Source organism: Aythya marila (genome assembly GCF_965140915.1).
Source record: "Aythya marila genome assembly, chromosome: 5".
NCBI classification, from domain to species: domain Eukaryota; kingdom Metazoa; phylum Chordata; class Aves; order Anseriformes; family Anatidae; genus Aythya; species Aythya marila.
In genome coordinates, this window is record NC_139046.1 from 44592285 (window position 1) to 44607174 (window position 14890).

Below are 14890 nucleotides of genomic sequence, written 5' to 3' on the forward strand. Positions count from 1 at the left end.
TTATTCGTTCTGGAAGGAAAAGCTAGCTAACAGTTCCTCTATGCTAGCTTGATACATTTGATGCTTATTTGGGATGTATTTCATCTCAAGGGTGCTCATACCTATGTCTTTGGACTTTCCAGAATAATGTCACAAGTACTTGAGAATAAAGGCTTTCTGGAGTCATATTCTATTTATCTATTTAAGTAATAGTTATAATAAGTATTACTATTCAGGGTTCATTTCACCAGACAACTGGTGGAAGAAAGCATAATTCTGAAGCCCTGTGATGAAGGCACTCGTCCGGGAAGGATTCTGATAGGTTCTACAAGGACTGCTTATGCGATTTTGAATGTATTCTCATATTATATGCTCTATAACATGTTCTCATTGGATCCCTTTATTTGATCCTGTGTGTCCTGATTTTTTTTACTTTTAGTTAGTATTGTTTTAGCACAGGGAGTCAGCATATCATGTGCTCTGAAACAGTTATTATCACGGAGTCGGGGTAATCTCTGGAGCTGTAGGGGAATGTGTGTGTGAAACTCCTTTGTTTGAGAGAGAGGGAAAACCTGACTCTACCATGTCCTTGAGGCTTTAGCCATCCAGCTCAGTTCAAAAAAAAAAAAAAAAAAAAAACACCCTTTATTTCACTTCCAAATAAAGGAGAGGTGTGTGAAATTGGAATGGGGACAGCTATTGTGATTGTACTCTGAAGATTTTTGAGGCTTGAATTTGCTTTGATGTAGGTATTTCTGGGTGACTTGAAATGAGGTTTGTGTCTGAGGCAGAAACAGCATGGAAGAAACTCCCTCCTTATAGACTTTTATTTTTTACTAGCTTGCATGGCTCCTGTGGATAGCACTTGTGTTGTAAATCCCAGTTTAGCATACTCCACTTGTTTTTGTACACCTTGGTGTACACTAAGGGATCCAGCTTAAAAGGCCCCGATTATCCCATTAAGTAAGCCTCTCTGGTGATGTCTTAATGAGGGAATCCAGGGCTGCCCTGTGATTTGCAGGTGTGTTTGGTCATGTCTTCTCTCTTGCTCTCTTCCCTTCTACACATGGGTTACCGGGGAAGGAAATTGGGTATGTGGTCAGGGTTCCAATTTAAATGATCAGGGGAATGGGGCTGTGTTAAGATTTGAAGATGAATGTACTTGCCGCTCTGTGTAGGCACAGGCTTAAGGAAGGCCCTCAGTTTCCACAGTAGAAAACTTTCCATTTTTTTGCAAAGCTTGTTGCTGCCTAATAATGCTCACTTTATCATACCTCCACAATCAAATTACTGATAAAAACACGTTTAACACTGTTAAATGACTAGTTGAGAGCTATATATACTTAATAGTTAAAAATAATTAAAAATCTTATAGTAAGAAGAATACTTAAATATTTTTCACAGCCTAATATTCAACATTTTAAAATTTTGTATAAGTTTTGCAGTTCTATATTTTAGTTTAACTCCCGTTATACTAAAAGAGACAAAAGTATTTCTGGAAGATGCAAAGGAATCTAAAATGTGTTTATATTCAGGAGAAGAGGGGAGGAAAAAAAATTAAAAAGGAAATTAGTGGGTACTGTTTTGTGTGCAATTCCCAAGTATATTTTAAAAACATTGAATTTTTATAGCCAAATTATATTTTCTGCTAACAGGGAGTTGGGGAGGGATAAATAATAGAATGATTGACAAATCTTTTAGGGCCTGATTTTACAAGATGCTGCGCACCTCCTGATTGCTGCCAATCACTTTCATTTTTTTTTTCAGTCAATCCGAGAACATATGGCATTATTCAGATGGTGCTGAGCACCTTCAATCACAGTCCTCCTAATGCCACAACATCCTCATTCTTTGCAAATGTGTGAATTTCTGTTGACATTTTAAATTGGAGGGTTATTTGGTCTTTGTCTGGACAAACTCCCTGCTAATATAAATGGATGTCCTGCCTCAGGAAGGATTGCAACACTAAACAATAAATTATTAAGTTTATAAGCACTATTTTATGTACACAAAGTTTGTGAAATATCAGTTTGGTTCATAAAGTTTTTTACTACTTCCCCTTTCATTTGATGGTGGGGGGTGGAAAAGTACCATTCTTGTGGAGAACCAAAGTTTAGTTTACTCTCAGTGCAACTTTTGAAAAGTGGAAGCTCTGGATGTTATGTGCACAAGGCAGTTGATTTAAAGAGATCAGAAAGATGCTTACAAAAAATATAAGTAAATCACTTTCAACATACTGATTGTCCTGCATTACAGTTAACTGTAGAGAATCTCTAGTCATGTCTATCTGTTTTTGATGCCTCTACAGAATAACTGTCCAGCATCCTCTGCCCAACCAATCAGAATGTAGGAAAATCTACAGATATGACGGAATCTACTGTGAATCTACCTACCAGAAGTATGTTGAAATCTGTGTGAGTCTTGCATCTAGCTCGTGCATTTAGTGCTCGTGCTCTCCCGCTATTCAGAAATTACACGCGTTGAAACCTTATACCTCTGCTTATGTACAAAACCTCTAAAGCAGGGACAGAAATATGGTGTTTAATTCTTTGGGATTGTGCTCTAAAAGCTAAAAAGCAAATAAGACCCTATGATTTTGCTAAATCTTAGGTATGCTTCTGTACAGTGCAATAAACAAGAATGTATACACTAGAAAATCTAAGCAAAATGTATTGCACAGGTGCTTGACATCTTAGGGATTTGAAAGGTGTGTTATGTATAAATTAGCTGTCACTTTTTTTTCAGTCGTGTAATGGAATGATGAGTTGTAATTTGCATAATCCTTTAAGAAGTCAAATTATACTGTCATGTAGCAGACTTAACATGCTAGCTAGGATTTCATAGCTTTGCAGTTAATTAGTATGTACCTTACAGGACAGTTAAATTGAAGTTGAGTTCTCTTGCTTTGCAGTCATTTGCCTTTGTCCACTGCCCTAACAGAGCCCACTTTTGTGTGTATCTAAAGATTGTTACTGGAGCTTCTGACAAAAGTGCTGTTACTGTGGGCAGGCAACTGTAACTTGCTTACTTATGTTTCTTCTGCAATCTATCAGTAAAGTTTATATTTCACTGCAGTAAGGATTTAATAACAGTTTAACGTAGAATTTAAAAGTATATATTTACAGATATAAATGATTTTGTATTAATATATTGCAAATGCATTGAGTTTTCTGTAATCTTACTGAATTTTGAAGCTTTCTGTCACTTGGTGTTTAGTTTTCATACTCCAACTATATCCTTATTTTTTTCACTGTTACTATTTTCTTGTGTATGACAGACCATTTAAAAAAAACACAACCATTAGCTTCTAAATGTCAGTTGTACTTGCATTGGAACAAAATGTTTCTTCAGTAAGGTCATCATACTCATAGTTTTTCAGGTCACATTCTCATCCAATCTTATTCCATAATGTACTGTTGTTTTGTGAAATTTTTGGGGTGTGTGTGTATATATATATTAGGTAACACCATTAACACATTAAGTAACTGGTGCTTTTGAGTAAATCGAGGGTATCATTTTGGTTTAGGGAAGTGAGAGGATAAAGAGAAATCTAGATTTATGAATATAATTTTAGCATTAATATAACTTTGAGCCAAAATGGAAGTCTGAATATTGGCTTGGCTTCTTGTGTTCATACCTACTTTTGGTGTGAGATATTTGTGCTAAACATTGATTTATAAATATTTTTTACATTTTGTTTTTCCCATTTTACTCTGCAAATAAGCAGTGTCCAGGATAATTTAAGCAGTCTGTTAGTGGGACTGTAAACATCAGCATAGAGCTTAATTTTTATGATTGTACTTTTCTTGCTATTTAAGTTCAGTAATCATAAAAATGTATTCATTTGTTCAAATGTTTAAAAACAGATTTGTTGTATACTATTTATATCAGGTTTTGGAACAACCTCAAGATTTTAAAACTTTGTAGAAATCGGACCTTGGAACAGTTTGTTATGAGTGCAAAATATAGTGATGCAGAATAGCTGATTATTTTAATATTTGAAATTAGGTAGATGTTGTCACTATAGTTAAAACAGTTAGCAGTGTTGACCACAAAATAGGGTAGTAGATGTTCACTTACAGGTACATATATAGTAGCAAATAGGTATTGGCTAAATAGATCTCCCTGCCACCCTCAATGGCAAAGTCAACTCCCCCAAAAGGCAAAAATTTGGACAGGCAATGAGGCAGTTCTAATTGATATCTGTTTTGTCACAACCTGAAATTCCTTATGTGAATTGGTTTAAGTACTACTGACTAGTTCCACAAGTGAGGTGAAAGCATAGATTATTTTTTGAAAACTAAGGGCTGTCTTTCTACAGAAAAGAGTGCTTTTTGATTAGTGGAGTTTCCCACTTGGTGGTACTTCAGTGCTATTTAAGTTTTCTGACGCATTCTTTGTATTCTTTCCAATGGATGTTTTTGGTACTTTTTCCCATGGTAATTTATTTCCAATGATATAAAAGTTTTAGTGAGAAGTTCTCATCAACTTGTTAAACAACCATAACAGAATCAAGGTGTATTAGTGACATTTTAAAGCTTATACTTCAGTGCTGCAAGACAAATGTGAACTTTTTGTTATGAGACAACTGTGTATGAAATTATATTTACTCACCTACACACTGCTGTTCACTGCTGTTGCAGATAGGACTGCAGCTTTGGTAGTCATCATACCAGTAGCTTCAAACTGCTTGGGGCAGCACATCAGTGGCAGGCACTGAAAAGCAGGAGGAGGCTCAGTGTGGGGTGCCAATCCTAGCAGGGTATCTGGCTGTGAACCCAGGCAGCATTCAAGTGCAGTGGTCTTCCAGAGCTATGTTGTGGGCTGTACTAGACTCCACTTAACTTTAAACTGGAGAATATTATCATATACCTGACAAATATATCTATGGAAACGGGTAACTTGTGTTCCTTTGTAAGTATCTTAAGGTTCTTTGTAGTTCCTGAAGTTGTTCAGAGTTACTTAATCTTTTTTTTTTTTTTTTTTAATTCTGGTTCTCTTGTGGTATGACCACTTGCTGAACTTCAGTCTGTGCAGTTTGTACATGCTGAGAATGCTTGCTTGCTAGAAGCTTGTTTGTTTTTGATGACGGGACTCTTCAACTTCTTTTATAATGGAGCTTCCTTATAGGGTTTTTATTTCTTCCTTCTCCTTCCCCCCACATTTTTAAATGGAAAAAAAAAAATATTATGCTGTTATGCTGTGAGCCTACTACAGATTTATGCTTAACTGTCTACCTATTAAAGATATTTTGTGCAAAGCTACTTAGCAATTTAAATCAAGATATTCTGATCCTTTCTGTAAAAATCTGAAAGGATCGTGCCCCGACCTTCCACTCCAGAAATACTTCCCCAAATGTTTTCTGAGAAGTAACTTATTAAACTTTATTTCTGGTATGTACTAGCACTAATGTTTTTAAGAGTTCTTAAAGTTTTAGGTTAGTTAAAGCATTTTACTTGAGGAAAATAATTGCAGATTTTTTACTACAACATCCCTGAGGAGTTGGTCCAATGATTACATGAGATAATATTTTGTCTATTTCACGTGTATTGAATATGTTAGTGTGAATCACTCTAGGCTATTTATTTAACTTACAGTTTGGTCTTATAGATGCCACTAGATATATTCCACTCTGTTCTAGGTGGTATACTGTTGCAAAAGCTGATGTGCCTTACACCCTTCCCAAAATCCAAACAAAAGATTTCCCCTTCCCTTGTCTGTCACCTTGGTTGCTATGGGCCTATGTTTTTTGAGGTGGCTGTAAACGTAAATAAATATTTTAAAAAGCTCTAAAATTTGAGAACAATTGCAATTTGTTTCTGCTTTTGCTTGTGGTAATGACCAACACACCACAATTTTTTATAATAAGACTTCACCATTGTGCTTTTTGAAGTAGTTTACATGTCTTGAGCTATGACAGTAAAAACAGAAACCTATCAGTTACTGCCCTGGAATTTGGCAGTCCATATTTCCCCACTTTTTTTTCCCATTTTTACTCCACACAGCTGTAGCCAGGAATGTCCAGCTTCTTTGTGGTGTCAAACAAAATTGACAATAAAAAGAAATAGTCAACTAGAACTGAGAAGAAAATGTAACCAAGCTGCCAAGGTTTTTCCCCCTTGTCCAGTTAGAAAATCCTTTCTTTTGTTTGCTGAGACACTTACGTTTTGCACTCTTGTTCAACTTTATGGAGTGTCAAATAGAGAACAAAATCTGGGTAGAAGATTTCCAGAGGTGGTGCATCTCTCTGCACGTGCTCCAGTTATGTTTGTTGCTGAATTACAAGGAATAATGGCTTGTCAAGGAAAGTATGTTTTTTTCTTTTTTGTCTGTAGGGAGTCTCAGTTGTGTACAAGCAGAGGAAATCTCAGTTATTTGTTCTTCTCCTTGAAGTTGTTCTGTTCATAAAGTGGCCCTTCAGAGTATTATCTGGATTGTGAGGGTGAAATTCCCCATTTGGTGGCTGTTCTGTACTACCTCCAAAGCAATGGTGGAAGCATCATTTCTTCTTCATTTCTTCCTGTCTATATAAAGCAAGTTTAAGGTCATGTCTCTTTTCCAGAGGAAAACAAAGAATAGGAAAGAGTTCTGCAGCAATGTATTTTTTCTGAAATCAAGAGTATGGAGTAAACATGCAAGGAAAACACCTCGCTTGCTTAAGTTGTGGAAATACAGCTGTGGCTTTATTAGCTCTTTTTCCCTTCTTTTATCTGCAAGTTATTGAAATGAGCATAGAACAGAAGTCTTACCGATTTCAGTGTAAGAAGACGAGCAGTTTGTCCTGGAAGGTATGGCTTGTTCATATATACATTATCATCATGAGCCTGTAAATGCTTAAAATATCCAACCTTGCCAGACTAAATAAGCTACCTTGATGGCTCAAAACCTGTAAATATTTGCACAACTGAGAAAAGGATGTGCAAGGCTAAACCATTCTTGTCAGCCTCTTAAGTTTAAATTAAGGATCATTTATGAAATGGATAAAACAAAAAATTGATTTACGTGCCCATGAAATCTTGTGGCCCTGGTAGACAACACATTTTCATACTGCAATATGTGCTATTTTATTTCACTTGCTTTAGTAAAGGCGAAGGCCTTTGTCTTTGTCCAGGGGAGTTTTAGGTTGGATCTTAGGAAGAACTTCTTTACCGAAAGGGTTGTTAGACATTGGAACAGGCTGCCCAGGGAAGTGGTGGAGTCACCATCCCTGGAGGTCTTGAAAAGACGTTTAGATGTAGAGCTTAGGGATATGGTTTAGTGGGGACTGTTAGCGTTAGGTCAGAGGTTGGACTCGATGATCTTGAGGTCTCTTCCAACCTAGAAATTCTGTGAGTCTGTGTGATTCTGTCTTGCACAGTAGATCTGTCTTTAGGGTGGTGTTCTCTCTAACCTCTTCTTAAAATATATTAGTTTAAAATCTAATAACCTTAATTCATTATTTATTAGTATCTGTAAAAGAAGCCACTGCTAACTCATGCAACAGGCCCGTCAATACAAATCCACTAGTTCTTATAGCCTTTCTCTAGGAACTCTCTATAGCAAAACTTTTACCCCTTTTATAGCTGCCTAGTTTTGCTTTCACCTTTGTGTAGTTTTGAACATATCTGTAGGGTTTTTATGCTGGGTTGTTCTAGATGTCTTTTTCAGAAAAAAAAAGGAAGTCTTCAACTGAGTGTAAAACACATCCAGAAGTGAGCCTATGTCATCTTGCATGTTGAATGAGTGGGCTTTCTCTGGATATGAAATGAGATTAGCTGTGCCACTTTAAAATGATTAACGATCACTTGGCTAGCATTAAGTTGAACATCTAATCCTTGGCTGATTGGAGCATTTAAGAGAACAGCACTCAAACATAACTTTTCAATAACAAATTTTATCATACTTCTACTATTACGACATAGATATTGCACTGGTTTTAAATCTCTCTGAGATTAGTGGAATGTACTTTGAATAGAGAATGGGAGACGCATAAAGGTTACCTGATTTTTTTTCCACTGAATAATACAGGGCCACGTTATTCAGGTTTACAAAATCCCATTCAGTTTACAGTTCAATACAGATTTTGAAGATTCACTTAAGCTTTGCAGTGTCTAACTGTAATATCTATTCTGAGTTAAATCCTGAGGTGAATTTAATATTGGTCAATTGACCAATTAGACGATTACCTTTTGCTTGCTTGCATGCAATCCATGTTAAACTGGCTGGGTTGTCAGGTCCTGTGACCACACCCTTTGAATAAAATATTGTCTGCTAATTCCCTGTTAAGATGTGTTTTTGATAGTCTATGAAAATGGTTCTTGCATTTCATTTTAATTCCAGTTCTGAAAGTTGTTTTGAGTTATGTTACTGGTTTCAGTAACAGAAAGATCAATTCAAATTATCAGTTACCAGGGTACTCTGTATTGAGCAAGGGTTCAGTTTGCCTATGCTCTTTCAGTAATTCCTTACTTTACACAAATAAAGAAATATTAATATCTAGCAAGTCCAAAATACTGCTTGGGAAAACAGTGAGCAAGAGCAGTATGTTTCATTTACCAGCAATTTATACATTCATTCCACAACTAGGAATTTTTTTTTTCTTTTCACGAAGTATTAAAAGCCAAATACCTGGGTTTAGTTTATATGTGAAAGCCATAGATATCAGTAACAAAGGTATCATGGAGCATTTTAGGTATCCATTTGAAAGGCGGAGCTCCAGCTCTTTGCCATTTTTTTGATTTCGAAGAACAGTACAAGATAACTAACAGAATCCTGCAACTTCTGGCTCCTTTTTAGAAGGAAAATACTGATTATAAAAACTGTGAAAGTAAATCCTGCCTTTCTTTAGCTGAACTGTTTACTGTTAGTTACCATTTCCATTAAGTATTGTTACCTTACCTTATTCAGAAGTTTTCCTTTTGGTAGCAGAAACTTACCAAATCCAGCATTAAGAAGTTGAAGAATCCTTTAATAATCATGATGTTCTTCAGTTCTTCCCCTGTGCATTTAGATACTTACAGAGTAACCAATTGACCTTCTATCCTCCCCTTTGATAGAGGTTTCCACTCTTGTTTTTAGCAAGGCAATTTGTCTAGAATCTGAACACCTCTTTGCAGCAGTCTTCAGTCTTCCTCGTTTAAATACTGGTATAGTCCACTGGTTGTTCTTTTGCTAGTACTCAAGGATTCTAGATACAAAACAGTACAACCTTCTTGCATGCTGTTTGAAACAATGACTGTGGTTCTGCATTGGTGACACAGACCTGTTGCTACCCAGTGTTTAATTGTGTATATCAAAGGATTGCATTTGTGGCACTAGACAAGGCATTACACTGTATGCTAATGTTAATTAAATTACCATCATCCATACACCCCTTTCTAGGTAATTATATTGCCTTTATCTGGAATCTGTGTTCTTAGTTACTAGACAGAAATTTGTGCTCTGCTATGTTAAAACATCTTACTCAAGTGAGCCCAGGCTGCTATGCAATCTGTGGAACTGACAACTCCTTGGTATTTACCATTTTATCTTTTGTGTCATCTGCAAATTTTACTGGGATGGATTTTTTTCTTTCATATCACTGATTTATTCTCATGTATGGGTACTCTGTAGGGAATAAAATACTCAAGGAGCTCTTTCCCTGTGTGGAGTACTTGGTAGGTCTAATATTTCAGAGCTGTTGGTCATAATGGCTGGAAGCAAATTAGGGCTGTTGGCACTGATGAGTTGCAACCAAATGGGGCAGCGAGTCATGAGCACGTGTTACTTTTAGCAGTATGAGGTGACAGCAGCCCTTCTTCAAAGTAATGTAAGGTCTATTTTGCATAGTGACGCTGTTGAAATACAGGAGACAATTCTCCCTTGAAAATTTGTGCATTTGTAGTGATGGCTAATTCACTCAAAAAAAAACCAAACCAAAACAAAAACAAATTCACTCTAAAAAAAATCTTTCTGGAAAAGAAAACTGGGTTATTTGCAGATGGTTAGCAAATTAAAAGAATGTGTTCATGCAAAAAGGAGTTCAAAGAGGTGGCTTTTGGAAAACTGGAAACCTTTCATGTTAGTTTTCTTCCTAAACATTTTTTTTATTTCCAAATGATGCTTTCATTTAGAAATAAATCTGCTGCCAAACAACCAGAGGATTATTTAATGAAATGATAAAAAATAAAAAAATTATTGAAACAGGTTCAGAGTTTTACCAGAAATTACTTTTTAGTTATTTTTGTCCTCCATTCTTCTGCTGTCACTTCTCCTGCTTCCAAAAGGGTTTCATAGAATAAACCTCAAAATTGTGCTCTGATTTGCTTAAAAAAAATAAAATATATATATATTTAGTGAGGTTGGCAACTTTAGACCTGCATAGCACTTGGTTCTGTTTAAGGCTTAAGTTGTTCAGTCATTAATTCTACCACCTAGCTGTAGAGCTTCATGGTACAAAAGTGGCGTAACTCATATTTCACATTCAGATGCAGAAATATCACTGAACTTCTGGCTTATATATGATAAAACTATTGAATTCTTGCTAGAATACTTTGACAAATGAGTAGCATTTGATAATGCTACTTTATGCTGATTTCTTTTCCATTTAAGAGGAAAAAAAGCTGCTTTAGCGAGGAAAAAAGATTTAGCAAAGCATGCATCACCTCAAATTGGTTTACAAAAAAAAAGACTTGTGTTATACGTTTTAAAGATATGGACAAAAAGATTTTAAATGTTTTTCTTAGTTCCATGTTCATGCACATAAATGCACATGCATACAAGGTTTTGAAAATAAAGCAAATGATTTTAGGGGAAGAGTGAAAGTGGAATGCATACTTCATGTGAGTGCAATAGGAAGGTGAAAATGTGTAATTATATTTAGGTGTAAAACTAATTCTGTAGTGTCAAAAACAAGAACAAAAAACATTGCAGTACCATAAAATCAAAGATGATATTAGGATTTTCCTTTAATTTCTGGTAACTATGAAATAAATTTATCAGAAATGCCAAGCAAAAAATTTGTGCGTCTCCTGGCTAATCAATCTGTCATATCTCAGTCTTCTGCTCATTGAGTAACAGGCGATTCATGAAAATAGGTATCTTTTCCTGTTATAGTTGCATTGAACTTCCTTTTACAGTTTCATGAAGCATGTTGGGTCTGTGCCATCTTGTAGACTGAGGACTGTGATGCAGAGTAGTCTAAGATGCTGTATCATGTACTGTTTAATCAGGCTGCACCATTTAGAGCATGTGTGGTATACTGGGAATAATTTGTGAAGTCTTTCCAGTGTTTATATAAAAGGTGAAATTCCCTTACCTCTGCACAAAAGTCAGTTAAATGGACTGTGGGGAACCAAGCAGCAGTTGAATGAATTAATTTCATGTACCTGTCCGTAGCTGGCTGTGACACTGCAGTGTGGCTCCTCTGCAGCTGAATCACAGCCAGGGCCCTTAAATGTTTTTGTGGAGTTTCTGGGCTGCTGTGTTTATCAGTGCTGATCAATTGCCTCCTTGCCTAGATGTGTGCTGTGCAGTCTTCCACCCTCTTGCAAAACTGGAATGACTAACTTGTGTGCCTAGTGGGTAACTGTAGGCCTCACTACTGGGTGGACTTGGCTACCTGTTATGGCCTTTAACACTCAAAGTAATCACAGCATTAGGGGAGAGAGCACTTAACACTGTTCCCTTGTGTGTAGCCTCCTGGAAGCTACTGCGTATGCTGCTTCATCCAGGGAGTCACCATCCTTTGGGGTTGTTTAAGAAAAGGTTGGTTATGGTACTTCAAGACATGGTTCAGTGTGTCACACTGGTGGTAGTGGGGATGGTTGGACCAGATGATCTTGGAGGTCTTTTCCAGCCTTAGTGATTCTATGAACCTATCTGGAGGGAGAGGCTGTGGTGCATTCACCACAGTGAAAAATCTATTTCTGGTCAGTGCTTTATGCTGGTGACTGTGACACATGTATGAAGGGAGGTGAAGGGAGACAGCACAAACTTTCAAGCTGTAAACCAGCTTGTGTAACCTGATTGCGCTGCACACTGCCATGAGGGCTCAGGCCACGATGTGTGGAAGCACCACAGTGTCATGCATGTTTCTGTGCTTGGCTGTAGATGAGGCAGCCAGTCACCTGTATAAGGGGTGATCAGTGCTGATCAATGAATACAAAAGGTGCCTCAGATTCTTCCTGTTCAGATATTAATGGTCAGCAGCAATAATACTTAGCCAGAAGTGTGTCTGGCTGTGAAACTTACTTAGAAAATTCTATTTTGCATTTAATGGGATACAAATGAAGAAAGGAAAACATGATATAATAGATGTAAAACTCCCTTCAGACCTGTAGCAGCATATACTATTTATTTCCCTTGTTTTCTAAATAGTAAAAATTACAGAAAACACTATAATATGTTTACACAGAAGCTGTGGTATTATAACTCAATAAAAATCTCACGTGTAGTGTGTTTACACAGTCTCTGGCCTTTGTTTCATAACTGTCTTTTGGTATAGCATACAGTCTTTGTCTAACAGGATTTTATTTGTCCTGCTGTTATGTTCTACCTTTTGGGTACTAGAAAGGATGTTGACATCTTACTAACTTTGGAAGTTGAATTGAGCAATAGAAAATGAATCAAGATATTTTACTAAATACCTTGGTTCAGAGATTTTAATTTAAAAAGGAAAATACAATCTATAGTATATGTTGGTATAGCTTAGTCAAAGATACCTAAGTGGTGTAATGTCCCACTTCAACCGAGTTGTATCAGTAGAAACCTGTATAGCATGTATTGTTTTACTTCTGTAACTGTTATTTGACTGATAATTGCTTGTATTGCTAATAACTGATGTTTTTTCTTGTGTGGGTATAAAGCAAACCTTTGCTGATATAGCTGATTACATGCAGAGTCTTTGCCATAGTGGTGTTCCAAAATTGCTCTGTTGGTGAAGTGCTCCTAATGTAGATCAAAATAAGACTCCTATTGTAGGATATGAAGGGACGTGATTTTTTTATGTGACTTGTGGTGAATAATCATTGGGATAAAGAAACTTGAGCTGTAGCATGTTTAAAAATCAATCAAATTTTTCATTTTTCTTTTGCCTAGCACTTGAGATCACTTTCTATCATTTTGTTGCAGACTTGAATTAAGGCTGAGAAACCTAATCTTCTTAATAGTTTCACGTATTTTATTTTTGGTCTTTGTAGAATCCTCCTGATGCTGTGACCTACCTGTTTAACTATGACAATACTATCCATATGAAATCTCACATGGTTGAGATTTCATATGGATATTCATATGGACTCCTTTGCATTGAAGTCAAATGCTGTTTAAAAAAAAAAAAAAAACTTTCCAGAGAATACTCTGAGCTTTTTCACCCCATCAATCAAAATTGAAGTGAGAAACCGAATGATCATATCCTAGTAAGACACAATGCCTTGCTGCTTGCTTTGGGCAACACCTAGATCTTATAACTAAGAGAGCATTTCATGGCTATCATAGCAGGAGGCTTTCTGGCTTCCAGGGGTAGCAGCATGCTTTTAGAATCGCTGCATTGCTGCTTGATTACTGATGACAGTTATGTAACATGCTGGACCCAGCATGACCGACAGAGGCAGTTCTGATTCATATCACCCTGGGGAGCATCAGGCATGTATCCAGACCGTGCATCAGCATCAATGGTAACTGTGGCATTGAAATTGCTAGAAAGGCATAGCATCAGATAATCATCCATAAAAACGTGCTACTGAATGGCTGTAAAATTCACAGCTGGTAGATTCATATCTTATGGGAGCATGGTACTGTGTAACAGGCAAAAATCTGTTAGGTTTACCAAACAGGTCAAAGCAACCTCATTGGGTAGTTTTTTTCAGTGTTGATGCTTTCCCCCTCACCTACTTCCACAAGAATACTTACAAATTATAAACAGACCTTTTGTGAGATATCAAAATGTAAGCAAATCAACCACTCCAGGCCTAGGTTATTGCTTAGAGGTTACACTGAAATCTAAATATTGACACTGCCACTAAATGGAATGAAATGCATTTCTGAATATCAGCAATTAGATTTACTTTCTTGACTTTGTTTCAAATTTATTTTCTTTTGTTCAGTTACTTTGTATCCCTGCAGCAATGCCCACTCCAAAGAGTTAAAATAGTCCAAGCAGTGTTGGCCAGACTAGCGAATTGCTCTTTTCTTTCCTAGTTAACACCAGTTGCTTTCTATTTTAAGTTGAAAACAAGCTCATCTACCTCAAATTGAGGAAAGTCTCTTCTTGTGTCTGGATCTTTTAAGAATTCATAAGAAAGGTGAATAAACATACTTCATCGCTGTTCAGATAATTTTATATGGGAATTGGCTGACCCTTTAATACTCTGACTTTTATAAGGATAAGTTCCCTTTTCCTCAGAGACAGTTTAAGGAGGTGAAGTCCTTCCCTGGTCCAGTTTGCCCAACCTTTTTTTATTGGATAGCTGGCACTTGCTATACAGCCCTTCCAAGTGTCTAACTACAAGTCTTGATGGCGTGGCAGCAATATACTCAAGGTTGTAAGTGGGAGGCTTCTTGCTTTCTTTTTCTTGTTACTGGAGAACACTAGAGCTCTGATGCTTGGTATTCACTCCTGTCTGTGCGTGCTCTTAGGATGTTTGAAATTAACATTTTATGATAATGCTCCTAGCTTTTCAGTGTCAGGCCCTTGGAAGTAAAGCTTTGTTTATGCTCCTGTGCTCTAAGAGCAGTTTTCCTGCATGTTCTAAGTGTTAGATGTGATATAAGGCTCATCTGTTTACGCATAGATATTTTAGAAGAGGAGATTCTGGGAAATTTATTAAAACTCATTTTGGGTTTCGATTTCTTATATTATCTGTTACATCATATATATATGTTATCTTATATTATCTGTTATATTATCTTTCTCCACAAGCTCATCTAAGCAATGTATGCAAATATCAGCCACTTG

The 14890-nt window shown here is 36.5% G+C and overlaps 1 protein-coding gene across 3 annotated transcripts in view; it reads left to right on the top strand.

Moving 5' to 3' along the window:
* NPAS3 (neuronal PAS domain protein 3) overlaps positions 1-14890 on the top strand; it is a gene marked incomplete at its 3' end in the record, with an annotated part of 610700 nt that overhangs the window by 81057 nt on the left and 514753 nt on the right. For 2 of the 3 annotated variants that reach the window (XM_082761139.1, XM_082761140.1), the window contains exon 2: positions 2288-2377. The exons of the other annotated variant lie outside the window; for it this stretch is intronic. In XM_082761139.1, the coding sequence (XP_082617265.1) occupies positions 2288-2377 (90 nt within the window). The remainder of the gene's footprint in view (positions 1-2287; positions 2378-14890) is intronic. 3 annotated transcript variants of the gene reach the window in all.